General features: G+C 41.8%; 1 protein-coding gene across 4 annotated transcripts in view; it reads right to left on the bottom strand.

The window, feature by feature from the left end:
• Window positions 1-21738, bottom strand: part of POU2F1 (POU class 2 homeobox 1) — a 174583-nt gene that overhangs the window by 57366 nt on the left and 95479 nt on the right. For 3 of the 4 annotated variants that reach the window (XM_048869595.2, XM_048869625.2, XM_048869604.2), the window contains exons 3-6: window positions 14695-14795; window positions 11564-11617; window positions 9813-9932; window positions 7809-7988 (exon numbers count right to left, since the gene is read on the bottom strand). In XM_048869595.2, coding sequence (XP_048725552.1) covers window positions 7809-7988; window positions 9813-9932; window positions 11564-11617; window positions 14695-14795 — 455 coding nt within the window. The remainder of the gene's footprint in view (window positions 1-7808; window positions 7989-9812; window positions 9933-11563; window positions 11618-14694; window positions 14796-21738) is intronic. The other variant, XM_048869614.2, reaches the window with a different exon arrangement.

Raw genomic sequence — 21738 nt, 5'->3', positions numbered from 1 at the left:
TTTCTGTCCTCATTTAATAAGGCTATGACATCCAGGAGTGCTGGTAAAAAACAACTTTATTTCTTGGACCCAGACATATGATATGGGTCAGGATAACATAAGGTTAAACCTTTGTCACATGGCGGGGTAAGTATCCAGTACTCCATTGGTTACTGTTACAGAAAGGAATAGACAACTTCTGAACAGACCACCACCATGGAGAGCGCCTCACGACCACTTGGGTGTGAGGACCAGATGCAGGGGAAGGAGGAGGTGAGGAGTTACAGGGCAATGCAGGAAGCCAAAAACTCTTGGGAAAAGACACTCCAGGGGAAACAGAAATCAAGAGACCAAAGGATGCGAGATCCTGGGAACTGAGAGAGAAATGGCACCCTCAAAAAGGGGTGCTGGAGAGACAATCTAGAGAAGAGGGTGTGGACAAAGGAGGGGAAACACCAGAAAAGAACAGGTAGTCCACCTCAGGAGAGTTGGGGAAGAACCAAGAACAGATCTCAGAAGTGGGGAGAGCACTACATTTAAGGAAAGAGTGGGAAGGAAGAGAACAAGGCAGACAGCACTGAATCCAAGAGGCAGAGAGGTAGGAAAACATATGGATTTATTTCTTGCCTATGCTATGAAATCTAGCAAGTGCGAGACAGTTAAAATATGGAAGCTCCTGTTGGACATGGTTAACTTAAAACACTGTTGAGTCTCAATGAAGAAGGGAGTAAGCGGTGTTTAAACTACAGATCTGATTCTGAACTTGCACCAGTTTTACCCCAGTGTAACTCTACAGATGTCAGTGGAGTTACTTTTCATACACAAGTATAAATCAGACAGGACGCAAGCTCATCTTGTTCTCAAGCTGCCCTACACCCTTCAACTAGACTACTGTACCCTGGGAATGTAGATTTAACAGAGTTTAGTTTTGCAACTGCATATGGGACCCAATTATATTTTCTATGTTCATCTCATGAGAAAATATATTAGGATGTTTGGGAGCCTGTGACTGACTCTTCTTTGCACCTCCTCACAGCGTCTATAGTAGTCACCTACCTTTTTTTGGCTGGCTACGATCTTGGATAAGACCTATTAGGTCATGCAATCTCTTCCTCTGCAAGTGCAGGATTGTTCCCTACAGCATATACTCTATTTTTTCAATATAGCTTTAAAAGTTCCAAACAACGGGGCTTCCAAAGCCTAATAAACTTTATGCCAGAAAGTTTTTGATATCTGGCATAAATTTTCCTGTTGACATTTAAATCTCATTCCCACTCTAGCCTCATCTATCATGCTAGTTCCAGGTCTCACTCTAAATAATTCCTCTCCATCCTTGGCATTTAAACTCTTTACAGTATTTATAAATTTATCTCAGAAATACATGAATTTAAGGATTGGATAGAAAATGTATGAACTATTTTATAGTATGAACTCAGGTAATTAAGGCTGCATTATAATGCCAGAAGGAACAGTTAAGGTTGCCCTTTCAACAGTAATTTCCACATTTCATCATTTTTGAATGCTTAATTGTGCAAACTTAAAGTTGCACTAAAACAGGTTTTTTTGGATTTAACGGTTTGAAAATCAGTTTACATAGTAACATTTGAATTGGCACAAAATCTGGAAACTGCACCAAACAAATCATGTCAGTGGCCAATGTCGCAATGTCAGAAGTTGCACTGAAGTATGTCATTTGTAGTATTAAGTATCAGAGAGGTAGCCGTGTTAATCTGGATCTGTAAAAGTAGCAGAGTCCTGTGGCACCTTATAGACTAACAGACATATTGGAGCACAAGCTTTCGTGGGTGAATACTCACTTTGTCAGATGCACATAGTGGAAATTTCCAGAGGCAGGTATAAATATGCAAGCAAGAATCAGGCCAGGGATTTATACCTGCCTCTGGAAATTTCCACTACATGAGTCCGACGAAGTGGGTATTCACCCACAAAAGCTTATGCTCCGATACGTCTGTTAGTCTATAAGGTGCCACAGGACTCTTTGTGTTTGAGCAGAGAGAGAAGAATAGAACAATACTACAAATGGCAAAGTAGTGATGATTTATTTATTATAATACTTGACAAGTTTCTTTTGTCATATACCATTGGAGCCACTATGCTGCAGCTCTACATCATGGGAACGGCATAAAGAATCAGCTATCATAAATCCAGGACAGGCAGTACCCTTGCAAACCACCAGAGGGTTAGGAGAGCATAGGTGAGAAATGGTCTTGCTTTGAGTCATCTTAGCTGAGAAGACAGAAACTTGATATAATCAGCACCATTCTCCCCATCTTCGTCTTGGTAACTAACATCTTGGCTGAGCCTTCTTTGAACTGGCTATGTTGCTGGTAATGCTGGTTGGAAGAGCTTGCTGAAGAGATGTGCTTCTCCGACTCATTCAGATTCTGTCATTTATGTCTATTCCTACGGCAAGTATGTTTTATTTTTCAGGTAATTATAGTACTATAATAATTCTCACTTTAATGACTAAGTAAACAACCATTGATCATGTTTTCCTATTCAGATCTCATTTTTCTCTATGAGAAGCTTGTATTACATCAGCACGAGAACAACAAAAATTAGATAGGAAAAACACTTAGTAGGTCATCTGGTCTATCCAGCCAGACAACACAATTGTTTGCAGAGTATACAATTTATGGTATTTTGTCAAATCGGAAGAGACTTCCGGCACTTCTTTTAGGAGACTATTCCAGGACTACACGGAATGATGAAGCTATTCCATCTAAAGTTCTCTTTTAGCTCCATACCATTACTCCTACTTATAACCCATGTACTAACCTAAATATTTCTCTCCCTCTTTGACATTTATTTCATTCAAATGTTTACCACAGATCTCAACAGAAGATGAACAAAAAGGTCCAGTATCTAGAGACCTCAAAACCTGGTACAATTATTAGTGGTACTTCTGCATCAGTTCAGCAGCAGCACCAACAATCTTACCCACATCTCCGCAGTAGATTGCTTGTGTTGACTAAAGAGCACATTAAAGAAGCCATGCTTGTGCAATTAGTTAATTAAAATAAATATGGTAATCCCCCTGCTGCAGAAACCTGCCAGTTAATCAATTATTCAAGAATCAATTAAAACAAACAGTCGGCTATTTGGGTAATCAGCTCTGTGTTTACAACAGCAATGCAAATAAGCAAACCTGTGTGCTGTTTACAGATCAGTGTCAAGATGGATTGGAGAGCTTGGTCTCATCCATCTGCAACTGTAGAGGATACAAGTTTTCCAGTCTCTCTCAACTATGCCCAACACAGGGTTGCACTTTCATCTTACCAGGAAGCCAAGGGTCACACCTACATTTCATAAAGAGGATAGAATGCAGTAAATTTATAATTACATACCAAAAATATATGTTAAAAGAACACTAACTGTAAAGTCAACAATCAGGAAATGCCAGAATTAAGATTGTCTGTGCAACCCAAATTCAGTCCCTTTGTGTATATGTGTTATGATACAGTCTTTACTTGCACAATCACATACTACTTCTTCTATAGGATTGCGGCCTTGTTCAGTGCACAAGATGGACCATGCTTGATTGATGAGCAGCTATTCAATATTTTGTTTCCTCCTTAGTGTGTGGCTGAAGGTCTTATTTACTGCACACTATTCAAATCCTCCTCTAAACACAGAATTAATTTCTACAGAAGCTACTGTATTGTGCTCATCACTACAGCATTTAAGCACTTCACAAACTTAAATTTTTATAGCACCCCTGTAAAATGAGGTGGTGGTTTTATTCACATTTATAGATGGGAAACTGAGGAACGAAGAGATTAAGGTAAAAAGGTACCCATCAATTTTTGGTACCCAATTTTAGATGCCTAAAACCTAATTTTTCAGAGTACCTAGCATTATATAGCAGTTCACATGTTCAAAGCACAGTTCAGAGTTGCAGCTGATGTTAATGGAAGTACTCAGCACTTCTACAAATCAGCCCCCATGATCGCAAGTTCAGCACCCACAAATGAGAAACACAATTAGTGATCATCTGCGAAAAATTTGGTTTAAGTGACTTGCCCAGAATCACATAGGAACTCTGTGGCAGAGGCAAGGATAGACTTTAGAATTCAGTTCTGCAGGGGGAGCATTCAGCTTCTCTAACCATAACATTGTTGTCCTTTCTCTTCCTGCAACCTCCTCCCTCATTCACTATCCACCACCTTCCAGCTTCTGCAACAAATGAAGCAGGGGTCCTTCAGACAGCAGACACCTTTATTACGCAACCTTGAGTCAACCCCAGAGCAGTTCTATCCTGGGCATTGAATGAGACAGGGGTCCTGCAGAATAAGTGGTATGCAATCATGTAATTAAAGACTAGATCATAATGATTATGACACAGAGGCAAGCTTAATACTGGCAATCCCTAATTTCTCAGTGCTTATTTTTGCAGTCTTAATAATGTTCTTTTAACATAGTTTTATATGTAAGTTTCTGAATTTACACTAAAAAACAAATTCCATCCTGTGGCATCATATTGACACCCACATGGGTCATCAGCAGGGTTGCAACGTTTAGGTCCATTGCACAGACCTTTGCCACTTCAGATTATGGTTTAACTGATAGCAGTAGTAGGTTCTCATGCTTTATGTGAACCAGTACTAGAAGAGGATGGGACACTTTGTGGGTTTCACAGATATCTGCTGACAGCAGAGGAATGGTGAGTGTCAGGAATCTTGGATCCCATTCTGTGGTGGGGAGAGGAGCATGCTCCAGTTGGCACAAACCCTTCTGCCCATTACTCCCAAGTGTGACCTCTTCTATCTAGTCCCCTCCAACCTGTCTCTGTTCTGTCTCTTCATCCCAGACCTATTCTCACCTAGCCAGTCCCAATATCCACTCAAGTTTTTCATCCCAGTCACATTCTCCTTGCCCATCAAGTCTTAGTCTGACCTATCTGGACTCCTAGTCCCAGTCTCCTCGCTCAGCCATTCCCAGTTCCCACCCAACACCCAGCTCTTTTTCCTGTTTCCTTACTCAGTCTCAATCCCCTACCCGCTCTTCCTGGCTCACCTGATCTGTTTGTCTTCACCACCTGTCCTCCAATCTCACCTCCCCCACATTCCCTATCCCCAATTTTCTCACTACACTCCTCATCCTATCTAGTGTCCTGTTCATCTGCCAACCTAAACTTCTTGTCTCAGTCTCTTTGCCTACAAAGTTCCAATTTACCCCAGCTCTTTGCAGATCTCCTTTCCCCCACTCTGCTCATTCAAAGTTTAAGTCTCCATGCCCAACCACTCCCAGTCCCTGCAGCAGACAGGCCCGGTCTCCACACCAGATTCCTAGGCCCAGTCTCTCTTCCTGAAACCCTTTGGCCAGCCTCCAATCCCAATGTTCCCCTTCCACCTCAATCAGGCTTTGTCCAAATTACTCCCTCCACTCCTCCCACAGGTCTGGCTCTTACCCTCTCTGCATTCAAATCAGGCAGCTTCCTCCTCCATCTTCAGCAGGGAGTGATTGAAAGCATAGGAGAGAAGTCTCTGGGCTCTCAGTTCCAGTGACCCAGACTATAGATCCAAGATAGCCTAGTGCAGCCCAGAGCTGCAATTGTAGGGAAAGTCCTGCCCAGCCCCAGGTTGGCATTTGTCAAGTGTGGATGGAATCTCTGGGGAACTGAACTGCTAAAATCTAAGAGTCTACTGAGTATGTCAGAACTGCAATTTTTCAAAACACTGATAACTTGCCCAAATGTTGACAGATTTTCACAGAGGCAGCGAAAAACAAACAAAAACAAAACACAACTGTGACCCCACTTCCAAATTTCAAGCCCTGCTCCGAAGCATGAGGGAGCTACGGATTCTCAAAGAAAAGGTCTCCAAAAAATTTTAAACCTGGTCTCAGAAACAGCTGCACAATAAGTGGTGCTACCAGCCAGTACAGCGTGTGGAAACTATAGGACGCAGACAGGTTACTCAGATCAAGATAGAATATTGCATGCTAGGAACTTTTATTTCCAGGAGACTGGACCTCCGTGTTGAAGATGAGGCCAGCAACAGGTTTCATTAGAGAACCTTGTGATCCACATTTGGTTACTCGTGTCTGGAGGGATCTAGAGACCTCCATGCTGTACATGTTAAGCACAGAATCAATGGTGCCTGGTTCTCCACAGTAGACTATGTCTACCTGGACAGATCCAAGGACTGCACTGCCACTCCTGCCAGGCACATACTCACTTTGGCTAGGAGTTCTTCAGAAGTAAGGGTGCCAGACCCTTAGTACAAGACTTCAACCTGGGTGGATCCAGGCACCAGAATCATTTTGGCAAGCAGTTCTCCAGTGACAAAGGGTGCTGGATCTCTGATGCTGGACCTGATGCACCAGGACGGATCCAGGAACCTTAGAGACACTGGCATGAAGCACAGAGCCGGTGTGGTAAGTTAAGTCCAGCACATAGCTGACTTCGCATGAAGAGCCTTCCAGGTCAGTGGGGGTACAAGGCCACCCTCCTGCTCCTCTTGGTCCTACAATTCCCATTCCATATGGGTATCATTACCCCCCCCGCCGCCCTTTGTTGGATCATATTAAAGAAGTTCTGTATTAAAATCACAAATGAGTTTGATTCCCCATAGTTTAAATTCCAGGGTATTACTAATTAAGAGGTCTCTTGGTTTTTGGTACTGTTTCTCTCCCTCTACGTGTGAAACTTGCAAGCTGCTAATTGCGTTAGTACATTCTAAGACAGAGTCTGTTCTCAAAGCAATTCACACAGAGAGAGACTCAAAGCAATACTCTAACAACAGAAACAGCACCCAGAGACTCCCCGCCCTTTTGTTGTATTAACAATTGTGATTAAAATAGAGATAGAGGATGTATGTGGATGGATGCTTGGTGTGGATAATAACTGAATGATCAGGGAGGTGCCAGCCTAAGAATCCAGTGTCCATCGGCTGAAGAAGGCGTCAAGTGGAAATAACCAGAGGACCCCTGGAGGGCAGACTGGAATCCACCCAACAGCCTCAAGAATGGGAGAACCAAAGAACAAGATAACATCTAGCAGCACAGAGCTGTCAGGAATGTGCTATCTGCTGATTGATTCAGCAACAGCATGACGAAGCAATTCCCACAGACTGGCATAGGAAAAACTCCTATAAAAATGGACTCGAGAAAGTGAGAACTTCGGGGTCTGATTCTGCAAACCAACTTCCAGGAGCATCAGATGAGCATCTGACAAGGCCCTGCTCCCTCCTCATGTCCAGGCCACCTGGACAGTGCTTGGCATGAGCAACTCTAACGCTGGTAACCATGATAACAACCTTACAGAACCTGTGTGTGTGTTTGTAGGAATGAATGTGAGAATAAATATGAGATTGAATGGAATGTTATAGCTATAACTAACTGCTTCTATGATTCTTTCTGTATTCACAATAAATGTGGTATTTTGCCTTTTTCCCTTTAATAAGATCTTGCTGGTTTTTATTTTATTGGTATAACACCTTTTTTAAGAAAAGATAACTAACTACAAACAAAAATAGGCCCCAAAAGGAAGAAAGTGAAAAATGAGGGAAGTGTTGAGGACAAGGTATGTGACAAAAGTTTGTGGCACCATAAGCAGTGAAACAGAACTGAGGGGTAGTTGGGGACACAGCTTTTTAGATGCCCTGAAGTCCTCCATGAAGGGGTGAGGAAAAGGGAGGAATGAGTGATCCCAGCGGACACTGCTCAACAGAAGGTACTGGAAGCCTACGGCACAGGTGCCTTTGATCCCCCAAGTGAAAATATACAGAAACCACTTGAAGAACAAGTGGATGTGTTTTTTCAGGTTAAATCTCCTTCCCTCAACCCACACAAGCCCCAGTGCTCACCTGTGCAATCTGTATTGGCTGAGAAAGAGGAATCTGCGTCATCGGCGTCGCAGCGGAGGCCGAGATGGTGGCACCTGCAGCGCTGTGCTGCTGACTGGCTGAATGCTGCACTGCAGCCGCCAGCAACTGCGCCTGTGCCTGTTGTAATAATAACTGCTGCTGGGCTGGCGTCAACGTGAGCTAGAAACAATTAGAACAAAGAGTCATTAACAGCAGAAAGAATTGTTCCCAATTACAAACTACCAGCTCTTAATCAGGTAACAGACATTGGCTAACCTGAACACCTTATGTAACGCAGCTGGCTACTCAACATAACATAGCAATCAACCTACAACACAATTTTGGTAGAAGCATTGAAACTTTAAGTGTTATGCTGCAATCAGAACCTGAAGAATCATGTAAGTTTCTCCACAGTTCTAATACAAGGTTCATGCAAAAAGGTAATTAACTAGCATGCAAAAAGAATCAGCCCTGACAGGATTTGAAAGGAAATGTACACCGAACAGAACAGCAAGTGATTAGCCAGATGAAAGAAAAGCAGGAGTACTGGCTGTGGCTATTGAATGAACTGATAACACCCCAGCTGCTTCACATTAGCATGAATCCCTGCCATATTCCATCATTTCCATTATGCCCTAAGATATAAGTGAAGAACATGAGCTCCATTTGTTTCACTCCAAGTCTCTCCTCCCATCTGCCTTTTTGTTTTATTATTATTATTATTATTAACAGAATAGAGTTGGCAAGTTTACATCCCTTCATCTTCGAAACACACATTATCTCTATGAAACAGGTGGCTAGCCTCTCCTTTACACGGAAATGAATTCTGATGTCCACATTTAATACAATCCCCATCCACACAAACCTGGAGTCTGGAATGCCGCAGTACTACAGACATTCATCAGACAAAACAAAAATGATTTATTTAGAATAGGTTTTAATAACTTTCTTCCACCACATAATTTTTGTTGTTGTTGAAAGCAAATGTACTTTAAAATAGTAAAATACAAATTAAATTAAACAAAACCAATTAAATGTGGGCCTGGATAATTTACACAGCTATTCTATTTTGAGGATTCCACAGCAAACGGGACTGAATTAGACATGGCACCATTCAAGTTTGCAGGTGACATCACCCAACAATTTAAATCATAGACCCAATGCATTGATGGAATAACCTCCTAATTCCCCATTCTTGGGCAAAAACCTCAATCTGAAGAGCTGATGAAATGGAAATAACCTCTCCAACCAAACCAATCCACTCTCAAGTTTGTTTTTCTAATTAATTTTAAACACTTCTGGGAGTTGCAACAATTTCACAAGCACAACTACCCTTTTAAAAAAACAAACACCAAACTGCCACACCCCCAAAACTTTATTATTTAAAACAAACAAAAAACTCTAGAAAATTCAAGACTGACAGGTAAAATGGAGGGGCTGAATTCTGGGAAGCATAAGCAAAAAGGTTGATGATATCTAAAGATTGAGTTGCTCAGAGAACACAAACTTTATGCCCATTGCAAAATATTAAAAAAGTTAGGGGATATAAACTGTAATAAAGTTCCCATCACTTTTGCTACACATGTACCAAAATTTTGACATGGTGTTTCCCTCTTATGCTTCTGTATGGTCCTGCACTGAAGTAAAAACATTGATTTTCTGATATCCATGACTTCTACAACAGGCTAATGTCAAACCTAGAGTTTTGATTTCATTGCAGGGTCAAGTAGGAGAAAATAACAGGAACCAAGAAATTCCAATATTGTAATACAAATTTCTCCAAAAAACATCAGGCACTAAGAACTACTGACAAGCAGACTGCTTTTTATATAAAAATGTTCTTGCTCCCCTCGCCACCTGTATGAAAGTTCCTCTTTAATGAAATGACAGTAACCTTGGACAGCCACTCTACTATCTGTTTGGTGGGTGACTCTAATCGGATGGCAAATTATGGCAGTACTGCCAGACAGGAGGCTTACTACAATTCTCTTGAGTAAACCTTACCCCGGTGATCTGTCCTCCGGCCAGCATGAGCTGGGTCTGGGGTATGGCCGCCTGCACTGAAGGCTGCTGGGAAGGCTGGCTTGGCTGCTGGGTGTCCCCAGATTCTTCATTAGATTTAGACTAGGAAAAAAATATAACTCTTTATAGTGTAAAACAGATGTTAATGTATACACTACTATCTCTACACTGTACATCAAAATCTTTCATCCGCATACAAAAAACCCTTGGGTTCATTTTAAGAGTGGGTTTAAGAAATGGCTCTCTTTCTGCCCACCATCTCAACTATGACTGCTCCAACATGTGTAGCTAACACAGTTTAGGGTTAAAAGAAAACAAAACACCCAGTTCTTTTGTACCTGAAATATTTTCAGATATCACTTTGTTTGCCGCAGCATCATTGAAGTTGACGTTATTTTTTCTTTGTGGTAAAAAGTATTTGCCCACCACAAAGCACTTAAAATTATTCACGGACTAAAATCCAGAACAATGGAGTGAAGGGAGTATATGTTTTTCAAACATCTGCATTAAGAACATTAAGTCAACAGAATGCTAGCTAAACAGGGGACTGGTTTGAAATGCCCTCAGATGCTTCACTAAATCTAGTAAGAAGCCAAACACAAATTGTCTTAAAATAAAAAATTTAGCATTTATATAGCTGTGCAGTGTGTTTTACTTAAAATCTTTTTTTTTTTTTTTTTTTTAAATGGAGAAGAGAATACGGCAGCCATGAGGAAGGAAATGCAAGAAAGTGTCTGAAGAGGAAAGAGAGGGTTTTATGGTAATTAAAACTGGTTATGCAGAGCATTAAAATTCTGCATAGATTTGCATATTTTCCACCACCTGTTTTGGGGACTGCAGAGCAGGCTAATTAACATAAAGCCTCTGATTAATTCTGCCAGTCACTGAGAGATAATCACAGCATAGGACTGTAAACATTCTGCACTAGTGATACAGCCTGTTTGCCAACATCTCTCTCAGGGATGGAAGTTTACCATGGCAACCAAGGCAATTTTCTGCCTCCTTTCTCTTAAAAAGGAACATCACTGTATCTCCCCTTCTTTCTAAAGCAGCACCACATGTAACTGGGTCCATGTTCTATTTGGCTTCATGGAATGCACTATCCCAGTTCTTTAGTATATTGCAATATTGAAACCAGTTTTCAATAAAACTACATCCCTTTCCCCTTTCGGCATGTTGCTTGAATATTGTATTGAAAGGAAGCAGTAGGTTGATTGAAATGCTATGGAGCATTCTGCATCACACAAAGTTTGAATGCTTTGCTATACTATGCAGATCAATGAGGAGCAAGTAGCCCAGCTTATTTTTAAATTACTAGGTATAATTTACTTGATGCTGTAGGAAACCCAAGCGATCCACACCAGCAACATTAAAAATCAATGCTACATCGGCCCCCTATGTTCAGCTTCCAAAAACAGTTTGCAAAGTAATCTATGATTAAAATAAGGCTGAAATCAAGGAACATGTGAGATTACTGGAGTTCGTAATGCAGCATGAGAAATATTTATAACAGCTCACTAACCTCTGACACAAAATTATTAGTACCAATGCATTAACCAGCTCCTATTGCGGACCATCACCCAGTCTGGTCTGCAGCTGTGAAACTATTACTACTCAACCTCTCTTATTTTACAAACCCAAACAAACAATTAGAATGGGACAGCTTGCAGCCTGAAAACTATCTTTAAAAAAACAGATACTTGACGGAGAATGGGAGAAGGGGCAGTCCTTACCTGTACATTTAAGGACTGAGCAGCAGCCTGTAAACTTGTTCCAGCGAGCTGGACCTACAACACAGTGCAAAGAACTGAGATGAAGTGAAGTAACAGTCATATAAAGCTTTGAAAGATAAAACACAGACCCCCTAAAGCATTCTGCAGTAGCTGAAAGTAGGGGTAGTGCTAAGAAATATTAGACAAGTCCATATGGACCTTGCACAGTGTTATCTGTCCACCTGTTACTGAGAAAAGATTCTGTCAGTTTAGGATCTCTGGGCGTTGATGTGAATCTGACTATGAATGGACCATTTTGGGGTGGATGAGTCTTCTTTGGGAAATACAATTTTTATGCAGAAATTGCCTAAGTTTTTAAAACAAAAACCCTATTAATCATTTTCCTAACTTCAGAACAGACATTACCACAAATATGCATGCTGCATTCACCACGTTCCTTACATCACACAATGGGAATTTACACATGCAGCTGGAACCTCATATACCCATAAAAACTGTTCTCACACATCAATCCACCACCCAAGCACTCTCACTGTCCCTAAACACTGCAAAAAGAAATTACATACAGAGGACGGGATACCCTTAACAAGGGCAGCATTGACTGAAGTGTACTCAAATTCAAATTCAATTTTTGAGATTGATTACCTGGTCCAATACTCCCAAGAAAGCATTTGGGGAGAGGCGGGGGGCAGGAAATTGAAATGAAAGCAACATTCCAGAACTTGGGATTTTTAAGAGCAAGATAGAGACAAAAATATTATGAACAGGAAAAAGATTCTCTCTCCTGTTACCACATAAGTTATATGTTCATACACTGTAGTCAGCTTCAACAACCCTCTTCATGTTACCATCATCAGCATCATTCCTACTACGAAGGAAGAATGTTACGTAATTGCCAATTCTTCCAAAGGGCAGGATTATAGCCTGTAGAATATTTCGTCACTGACCATGCTTGAAATCCACTGCTCTAGTGGGAACCAGGAAACACAATGAGTACAAGAAAAACAAATAATCAAATGTGGTATGCTGTCCTTTAAGAAAAGGAAGACATCCCTACACTGAGATGTGTTGCATGAGAACAATAACATATTTAACTTTACTTGCTTTCCTGTTGGCTCTATGTGGGTTGGGGAGCTTTAGTTCAGATCCAGGTACAAAAATTCCATGCTGAGGCAGCTCTGACCTTGCAGAGCCATCTCTTGAAATGTTTCCTGCCTTCCTGGGTGGCATTCTACAAGATTTTCTACATTTCCTCTGTCGCCAAACAAAATTTCTCTCTAGAAAAGCCCCTCACCCTCAAATTGTTGCAGTTAAGTTTAATTTACCTTGCCTGTTGTGTTCTGAGATTTCAACAACATAAAATAGCCCAAACAGCATAATTATAAACTGCTGTCCTAGTGAAATAGCCTGGATAGAATTATTTTTACCTTTCTCTGCACTAAACGTTGACCTTACAAACTTAAGAGACCTAAGTGCAGCCAGCACACACCTGAACATAGATCCTGTTGTTCTCTCTCTCCGCCCCACCCCCACCCTCCTATGTACACACTTTCCTATTAGAGTATTTTATAAGACTGTTTCTGAATGGCACCTTGTATTGTATTTGGCATTGGTCAGGTGTAAAGAACTCCATCTTGAGAATAATCACAGCTGTCACCACTAAGAATTCCTAAACTGGAAGATACTAATAGTTCGTATCTAAGGTGGCAGCCAGTCTGCCACTGGCCATTGCCAGATGCATCAAAAGAAGGCTTGGAGATTTCTTGAAACTAGAGATTCAAGAAATGCAGCATACATCATCATCACAAAAAAAGTTATGGTCCTAGCAACTTTTTAAAAATAATTTTCAGGGCAAGGTGACAAAATACTGTACTGATAAAAGTTATTGATTTCAGACAAGTTCACCTGACAAATGAACATTAAAACAAGCTGTACTGGAAACACAAAAGACCTTCAGAGCTCCTGAATTTGCACACATTACTGACACGCACATTCAGGGTGCTGAGAGCGAAGTGTGCAAGAAAGGCATTCTCAAACAGCCTATTGGTTCAATATACTCAAACATTCACACTGTTATTCCACAGGTCTTAGGTAAACCTCTATCCTCTGGAAAATTATTATTTTGTGACAAAAAAAGTACTGAATGCTCAATACAATAAAATGGCAGCTCTGCGCTCTTAAAAGTGAACATAAAAGCCTGAGTACCTCAATTATACTATAACAATTGTGTAACCCCAGACCCTGAACACACGGGGTCAGCCAATTAGCTCCAGTAATTTTAAGTTTAAACTTGGTGCCAGGGAAGAGAAAGACATTTGTTCTCAAACCCTAAGTGTGATCAGACACCCTACCTCTGAAGTATAGCTTTGACTCCATAAGAATAGAGGCTGTAGAGAAGCAATAAAGGGAAATAGAAGCCTGAATATCTTAAGGAAAACAACTCCATGAAATAAATCTTCCTAAAAATCACTCAGAAATTTGTAGAAACATATGCTTGTCTAGTTCCATCATTTTAAGCTTTCCTTGAGCATGGAAAGCTACAGGAGGATTTGAACTCTGTACTGGTAGCCCTCACTACCACTTCTCCTTTCTTTGACTAGACATTGACAAGTTCCAGGTCCAAGTTGGGACAGTTACTGGGCAAATATTCTTAAGAGAAGAAACCAAGTCTGGCCTTGTCTTTGGACACCTGTGATTCTAATGGACACGTTCCCAAAGGGAGTAAACATTAAATCCAAGTGGCCTGTTCAGTTCCAGAGTATTCATTTCCTACGCCCTTCATCAGATTTTTGAAAGAACTATGAAAGGCATATGGTGTTTTAATTATAGGTACTCTCATCTGTAATATGGCTCTGTGGTGGCATCTGTTATCTAAAAGTTCCCCAAAGAGCTATTTTCCAATAATAATTCTCAGAGTATTTGATATGTGGGCTACAGATCAGTACAATAATTCATGACTAGCCTCCAACATTTAGCAGGCAGAAAAAAAAAATATCTCACATCCTACTCAGGATGACAGTGCTCCCCTGCACTACTCAGGTTCAGCTGCCAACTGTACAGAAAAAAAAGAATCTTTCCCCATCCATTTCTTTCCCAAACCACCTCCAGTTTAGAATGTGTCTTGGTTTTACCTGATGAAGGTGTCCAAGGAAGGCCTGAGCCTGGGCTGTAGAGATTGCCCCTCCAACGGGCACAGGCTGCTTCTGAAAGTCCAGGCCATTTGTCTGTGTGCCTGAAGAGGCAGAAGAAATTACAAAACTGTTGAACAGGACTCAAAAAGAAATATTAAGAAATTTTAAATTAATTCTTGCTGAAGTCTCCTGCTACTCTGGACTTCTAACTCTTAATTCTATGAAACGTCCTCCAATAACAACAAAGGTTTGCGTCTCCCCAGAAATGAAAGCAGCACTGTCACTCCCAGCAATTAATATATACTATGAGCCAGCTAAACATGAGCAATTTCATAGCCCCCTTAATGCCTATCATCTTGATCACCCTGCTCTATCAGTGCTGACAATGGTTTCATAAGAGGATGCTCTGTAACTGTATGTGCCCAGGGTTAAGCTCACAGTTCAGTTTTGCAAGTACCCTCTACCTAATAGCTTGCTGCTCATGGCAATTTTGAAGTTCAGACTTCTGCGAAAAACAAGGGTCACAGTGGTAGTAACACATAATACCTACTTCTTTTTCATCAATAGATCTCAAAGCGCTTCATGTTTAAATGCATTTAAGGTAAAAAAGCATTCTTTTCAAGAAAGTGAAGGGTGAACGGAGAAGGCAACAGGGAAATGCTAGTGCCACATCTGCATTAGAACATGGGGACATAGTCCTTCTGATAACTATATACCAGTGTCCTGATGAATGTTTGTGCAGAGGTCTTGTTACGCTAGATTGCTCTTGTTCTATGATCTTTTATCCACTTTAAAATAATTTAGAACTGATTGCCTCTTTGCACTCTCCCCCCTCCCCCTTCCCCCCAGAAGGCCTGGAAGAAGGGAAAGCCCAAAAGCTAATGCTGGCACATCTGGTTGAGAGAAATGAAAAGTATTGGAAACTTTTTTCCAAGATATTGTCAAAGATTTTCTCTTCTGCTAAAGAACAGCTATACCGTGGTTTCAGGAATCATTCCTCCATGTTAAGTGAAGGCACTAGAATAAGTATTGGAGACAACTGTTTTGGTACATTGTTGGTATCATTACCATCCACTACAACATCCTCCTCGACTACTGGTGACTATGGCAAGGGATATTTCCAGTTTATAGAACTGCACCCATGTTCTGTAGCAGATGACACAATACATAGATTCCAAGGCCAGAAAGAACCACTGTGATCATCTAATCTGCCCTCCTGTATAACATGGGTCATAGATTTTTCACAAATTCCTAGTGCATATCTTTTACTAAAAATCCAGTCTTGATTTAAAAATTGCCAGTGATGGAGAATCCACTAGGACTCTTGCTACATTGTTCTAATGGTTAAGTACTCTCACCGTTTAAAATGTACACCTTATTTCCAGTCTGACTTTAACTAGCTTCAAATAACCTCTCTACTCTTACTCAAGATTCCCGTTTATACATCCAAGGATTACATTAGCCCTTTTTGGCAACAGCATCACACTAGGAGCTCATGTTTACCTTATTATCCACCATGACCACCAAATATTTCTCAGAATCCCTGCTTCCCAAGACGGAGTCCCCCATCTTGTAAATATGGCCTACATTCTTTGTTCCTAAATGTATACATTTACATTTAGATTATTCAAATACGTATTGTTTTCTTGAGCCCAGCTTACTGAGTGATCCAGATCACTCTGTATCAGTGACCTGTCCTCTTCCTTATTTACCACTCCAATCTGTGTGTCATCTGCAAACTTTATCAGTCATGCTTTTATGTTTTCTTCCAGGTAATTGATAAAAATATTGAATAGCGTAAGGCCAAGAGTCGATCCTTGTGGGACTCTGAGAAACACTCACTTGATGTGATTCCTATTTACAATTACATTTTGAGACCTATCAGCTAGCCAGTTTTAATGTATTTAAACTACACCATGTAGATTTTATACCTTTTTAGGGTTTTTTTCATCAAAATGTGGTGCGGTACCAAGTCAAATGTCTTACAGAAGTCTAAGTATATTACATCAATACTATTACCTTTATCAATCAAACTTATGTCATAAAAAAAGATATGAAGTTAGTCTCAAAGGATCTATTTTCCATAAACCCATGTTGATTGACATTAATTATATTATCCTCCTTTAATTCTTTATTAATCGAGTCCCGTATCAGCTGCTCCATTATCTTGCTTGGGATCGATGTCAGAATGACAGGTCTATAATTATCCTAATCTTCTAAGAAATGGGGTGACTAAAATGAGAAAAAAACAATGTGCTTAGATTTGGAGGAAATTTCAGTAGGATCACTGTACTGCTTCATCCTAAAAGCTATCAGATTTTGTCTCCGGGGATGGACAGGTGCTCAACTAATTCATGAATGCCCATGGCTTATTATAACAATCCCTAACCCACTAGCCCCCCCTTACTGTTGTATGACTACAGTGATATTAACAGGCCACTTCACCTTGAATAGTCCCTTAGAATATGTGCTAACTACTTATGCTAATCTGTTCGACCTTCTATTTAGCTGAAGGGTTCTGTGTAGCGCGAAAGCTTGTCTCTCTCACCAACAGAAGTTGGTCCAATAAAAAATATTACCTCGCCCACCATATCTCTCTAATATCCTGGAACCAACACAAATACACCACCACTAAACACCCTCTCCTGACCCCCCACTTTATTCAGATTAAAAATTATGGCTAGCAAACCTAAGTTATCGACTAAGTGAAAGAGATGCAGTTGTTATATCAGTGGACTTAGGCATCATTTTAAAAATCAATGAAAGCAAGTGTGGCTTATTTTCAGGAAAATCAAGGAGGCAAATAGTTAGGCTTGGGAGGATTAGATTTTACTGGTAAATATCTGTAAGCAAGACACGAGAAGTAATTCTTCCACTCTGCACTGATTAGGCCTCAGCTGGAGTAGTGTGTCCAGCTCTGGGTGCCACATTTCAGCAAGGATGTGGACAAATTGGAGAGAGTCCAGAGAAGAGTAACAAAAATGAAAACATGTCTAGAAAACATGACCTAGAAAGGAAGATTGAAAAAATTGGGTTAGTCTGGAGAAGACAGAGGGGACATGATCACAGTTTTCAAGTATGTAAAAGGCTGTTACAAGGAGCAGGGAGAAAAATAATTTTTCTTAATCTCTGAGGATAGGATAAGAAGCAATGGGCCTAAATTGCAGCAAGAGAGGTTTAGGTTGGACATTAGGAAAAACTTCCTAACTGTCCAGGTGATTAAGCACTGGAATAAATTGCCTAGGGAGGTTGTGGAATCTCCATCATCGGAGATTTTTTAAGAGCAGGTTAGACAAACATCTGTCAGGATTGGTCTAGATAATTAGCCCTGCCAGGAGTGCAGGGGACTGGACTAGATGACCTCTTGAACAGTAGCGTAGCTGGGAGGGAGCGGGGCAGTGGCCCCTCCCCCACCGAACAGAAGAGGTGCCTTTTTAATTCTTTGACGACTCCAGCGGCGGGTCAGGCGGCGCTCCAGGTCTTCAGCAGCACTTTGGCATCGGGACCGTCACTTGCTCCGGTCTTCGGCAGCACTGAAGGACACACACCCCCGCCACTGCAATGCTGCCGAAGAGCGGAGCGAGTGAAGTGCTACTGAAGACCTGGAGCACCGCCGGGTGAGTACTAGCTGATGGCGCCTTTTTTTCTTTTTTTATCTCCACTCCCCGTTTTCTCCACCTGGCTACGCCACTGCTCTTGAGGTCCCTTCCAGTTCTATGATGACTGTTGGGGGAGGATACACGAATGGGACTTTTGCACACACGTTGTGATAGTCTTTCCATCAGCTGAGGGATTGTTTTATGCAGGTGGGTATGCAAAAAAGCATATTTAAACTGTGTCTGGTGAATAAACAGTTCTGAGCCACACTGGAAGGCAGCACATTCGGAGTCTTGCATGTTCTATGATGAAGGTGCTGGCTGCCATGTGCCCCAGCAGCTGAAGACAGTTCTTTATCAGAGTTTGGGGACTGAGCTGAATTGTGTTGGCTATGCTAGAAAGAGCCACAAATCTGTGCAGAGGAAGGTAGGCTCTTGCTGTTACTGAATCAAGATGTGCCCTTATTTACCCTAAGTTTTGCACAGGGGTCAGAGTGGATTTTTGAAAGTTTAATTGAAGGCCAATTCGAGGAAGAAATCTGTGGCCCCAGAAGTTGCCCGAGGCGTCAGTTTCAAGGAGCGGCCTTTCAGCAGCCAATTGTCCAGGTAAGGGAATACTATCTTTCCTGTTGAGCTGTGCTGTGCTGCTACTACTGACATGACTTTCTAAAGATCCTCAGAGCAGATGACAGGCCAAAGGGGAGCACTTGGTATTGAAAGTGGCCCTGATCAACAGTGAAACATAGATATTGTTTGTGGGATAAGAAGGATCACAATATGGAAATATGCATCTTGAAGATTGAGGGCTAAGAACCAACCCCCTTGCTCTATTATCGCTGCAAGAGTCACCATTTTGAATTTTTGTGTCTTCACAGAGGTGTTGAGTAGCCTCAAATCTAGGCTGGGTCTCCTAACTCCACTCTTTTTTGGTATCAGGAAATACCCTGAATAAACCCCGTCCTCTGTGCTGTGGGGGGACTGGTTCTATAGCTTTCATGCATAAGAGTCTATTTCTTGATGAAGCAAGGTCTTGTGAGAGGGGTCCCTAAAGAGGGACAGGGAAGGGGGATTTGTAGGTGGAAACATAGTAAAGCAGATGGTGTAACCTGTGGAGATGATCTCCAAAACCCACTTATCTACAGTGATTGTCTCCCAAGCCTGCCAGAAGTGGTAACGGCTATTGCCAAAGGGAAGAAGGCAGGTGGATTGGTGCAGATGAGGATGACGGTAATTTGGGCCCTCGACTAGCCCATCAAAATTGCTGCTTGGAGGTGGAAGGATGCAAGGCTGAGAAGTGGACGATTTCCTTCTCTGGAATCTGGGTCTCTTTTGATGCAGTTCACATGGCTCCTGGGAGATATGAAATTGAGCAGAGTAGGCTCTCAGAGCCATCTGGGACTTGCTGAGCTTCGTTTTGTAGGTGTGTGTATATAGATACCAATAAAATGCAAGGCAGCCCTAGAGTCCTTTAACATTTGCAGAGATTCATCCATGTTGTCCAAAACCAACTCAGACCCATCAAAAGGAAGGTCCCCCACTGTATTCTGGACCTTTTTTGGAAATCCAGAGAGTTGGAATGAGGAAGCCCTTTTCATAACTACTGCTGTAGTGATCGAATGGGAGGCAATATCAGCGGCATCGACACAGGCTTATAGAGATGCCCAGGCAAGTAATTGTCCCTCTGTAATAAGTGCCTGGAATTGCTCCCTGTGTTCTGCCAGTAAGCGGTCAACAAAAGAGTTCAGTTTGGTGTAGTTTACATGATAAAATTTTGCCACTAGTATGTGGTAACTGCCGATTCTAAATTGTAAGGAAGCTGAGGAATAAGATTTCCTACCCAGTAGGTCCAGACACTTGTGCTACCTTCCACATTCATTAATTGCGTTGAGTACCAAAGAGTTAGGTGAGGGATGAGAAAATAAAAATTTGGAGTCCTTTGCTGGGACATAATATTTCTTATCTGCTCTCTTGCACATAGGCAGAATAGTAGCTGGAGTGTGCCAGATGATCTTTGCTGGGTCCAGAAGGAATTTGTTTATGGGCAAAGCTATGCAGGTAAATGAGGGTGAATGGAGGATATTAAGCAGCTTATGATGAGGTTCTTTAAGCTCCTCAAGAGAGCTCTGTAAGGAGTCAGCAATTTTCTTGACCAGATCCTGGAACTGCTTAAAATCATCTGCCCAGGATGGCGGAGGAGGCATGACAGCTTCATCCAGAGTTGAAAATGAGATGCTGGCCACAGGAGAGACTTCCTCATTGGCTCTAGCTTTCTGCTCCTCAAAGGAGATGGTGATAGCATTTTGTGCCACAAATAGTTATAGTTTCAGACACTTCTGGAAAGGGGCCTCCATAGGTGTGATGAGGAGAACCCTGAATTGATATTTGAGACACAGAGGCAAGGTCTTCATTGGAATCCTCTTCTTATAAATCACTCTGGAATGGTGGGGCACCTGCAGAGATCTGAAGTGAAACCATTGGTACCGGATGAACTTCAGGAGATCGACGTTCTTAGTACTGACAGCACATCAGAGCCAAACAGCAGAGAACTAGATGTCTCAGATACAGCCAGGTCCCGGGGAAAACAGAACTCCTGAGGTACTGAGTGTGTTATCGGTTCAAGTCCGTGGTCTGCATCGAGGTGATAATGGTCGAAGGCACTGATGGTTCCGTGGGTCTCCAGCACTCTGAGGGGAGTGTGGTCGGAGCCAAAGCCAGCTTCTTTGGTACCAAGGAAGCAGAGGAAGAGCTTTCCTTGCTGCCTCAGTCTGCCAACTGTACCAATTATCTCTCCGGGCCTGAAGCTTTGCAGTCTCTCAGTCTAGCAGTATCCTGGGTACCTGAGGAACCAGCAGCCTCACGGGTACTTGACTGAAGAACAGATTGTGCCAAAGTGGCTGAAGACACTGACAACCTTGACTTTTTAGAGGTAGATTTCCCTACCTCGTGAGCCCAAGGAACAGCACTGCATGGGCGAACTGTCCTCGGTTCCTTCTCAGCCACCTCGGCCTGAGACAGAGCTCTGACAGTTGTACCCGTTGAGACTTCCTCAATGTTGTCCTCATTTCTTATTCTAGTAGTTAGAGTAATGCTAGTACAAATAGTCAGTAAGTACCAGTAATTTTAGCTTTCTAGTTTTAAAAAAATTTAAAAAATTCTCTCATATATAGATACTAGATAGTAGTTCTTGTTCACTGGGAGGTTCTGCCCAGTTCTCCCGGCTTCAAAAGTCTGTTGTACAGGGAGGCGATCCAGTAAGTGATAGGCACTCCCACTGCATCCATTGCCTCAGGTAATGCACGTTGCCAAGAAGCATACCTTCTGTCTGGCACTGAAGTCCAGAGCCAGAAAAAACAGAGATAGAACTTCATCTTCTCATGATGGAGAGAGCTCGCCAAGCCTGACTTCTGATCCAGGCCAAGGGACTGTACACCAGTCTCCACTATATCAG

Source organism: Caretta caretta, chromosome 1, assembly GCF_965140235.1.
Source record: "Caretta caretta isolate rCarCar2 chromosome 1, rCarCar1.hap1, whole genome shotgun sequence".
NCBI classification, from domain to species: domain Eukaryota; kingdom Metazoa; phylum Chordata; order Testudines; family Cheloniidae; genus Caretta; species Caretta caretta.
This window is presented reverse-complemented; position numbering and strand designations above follow the sequence as displayed.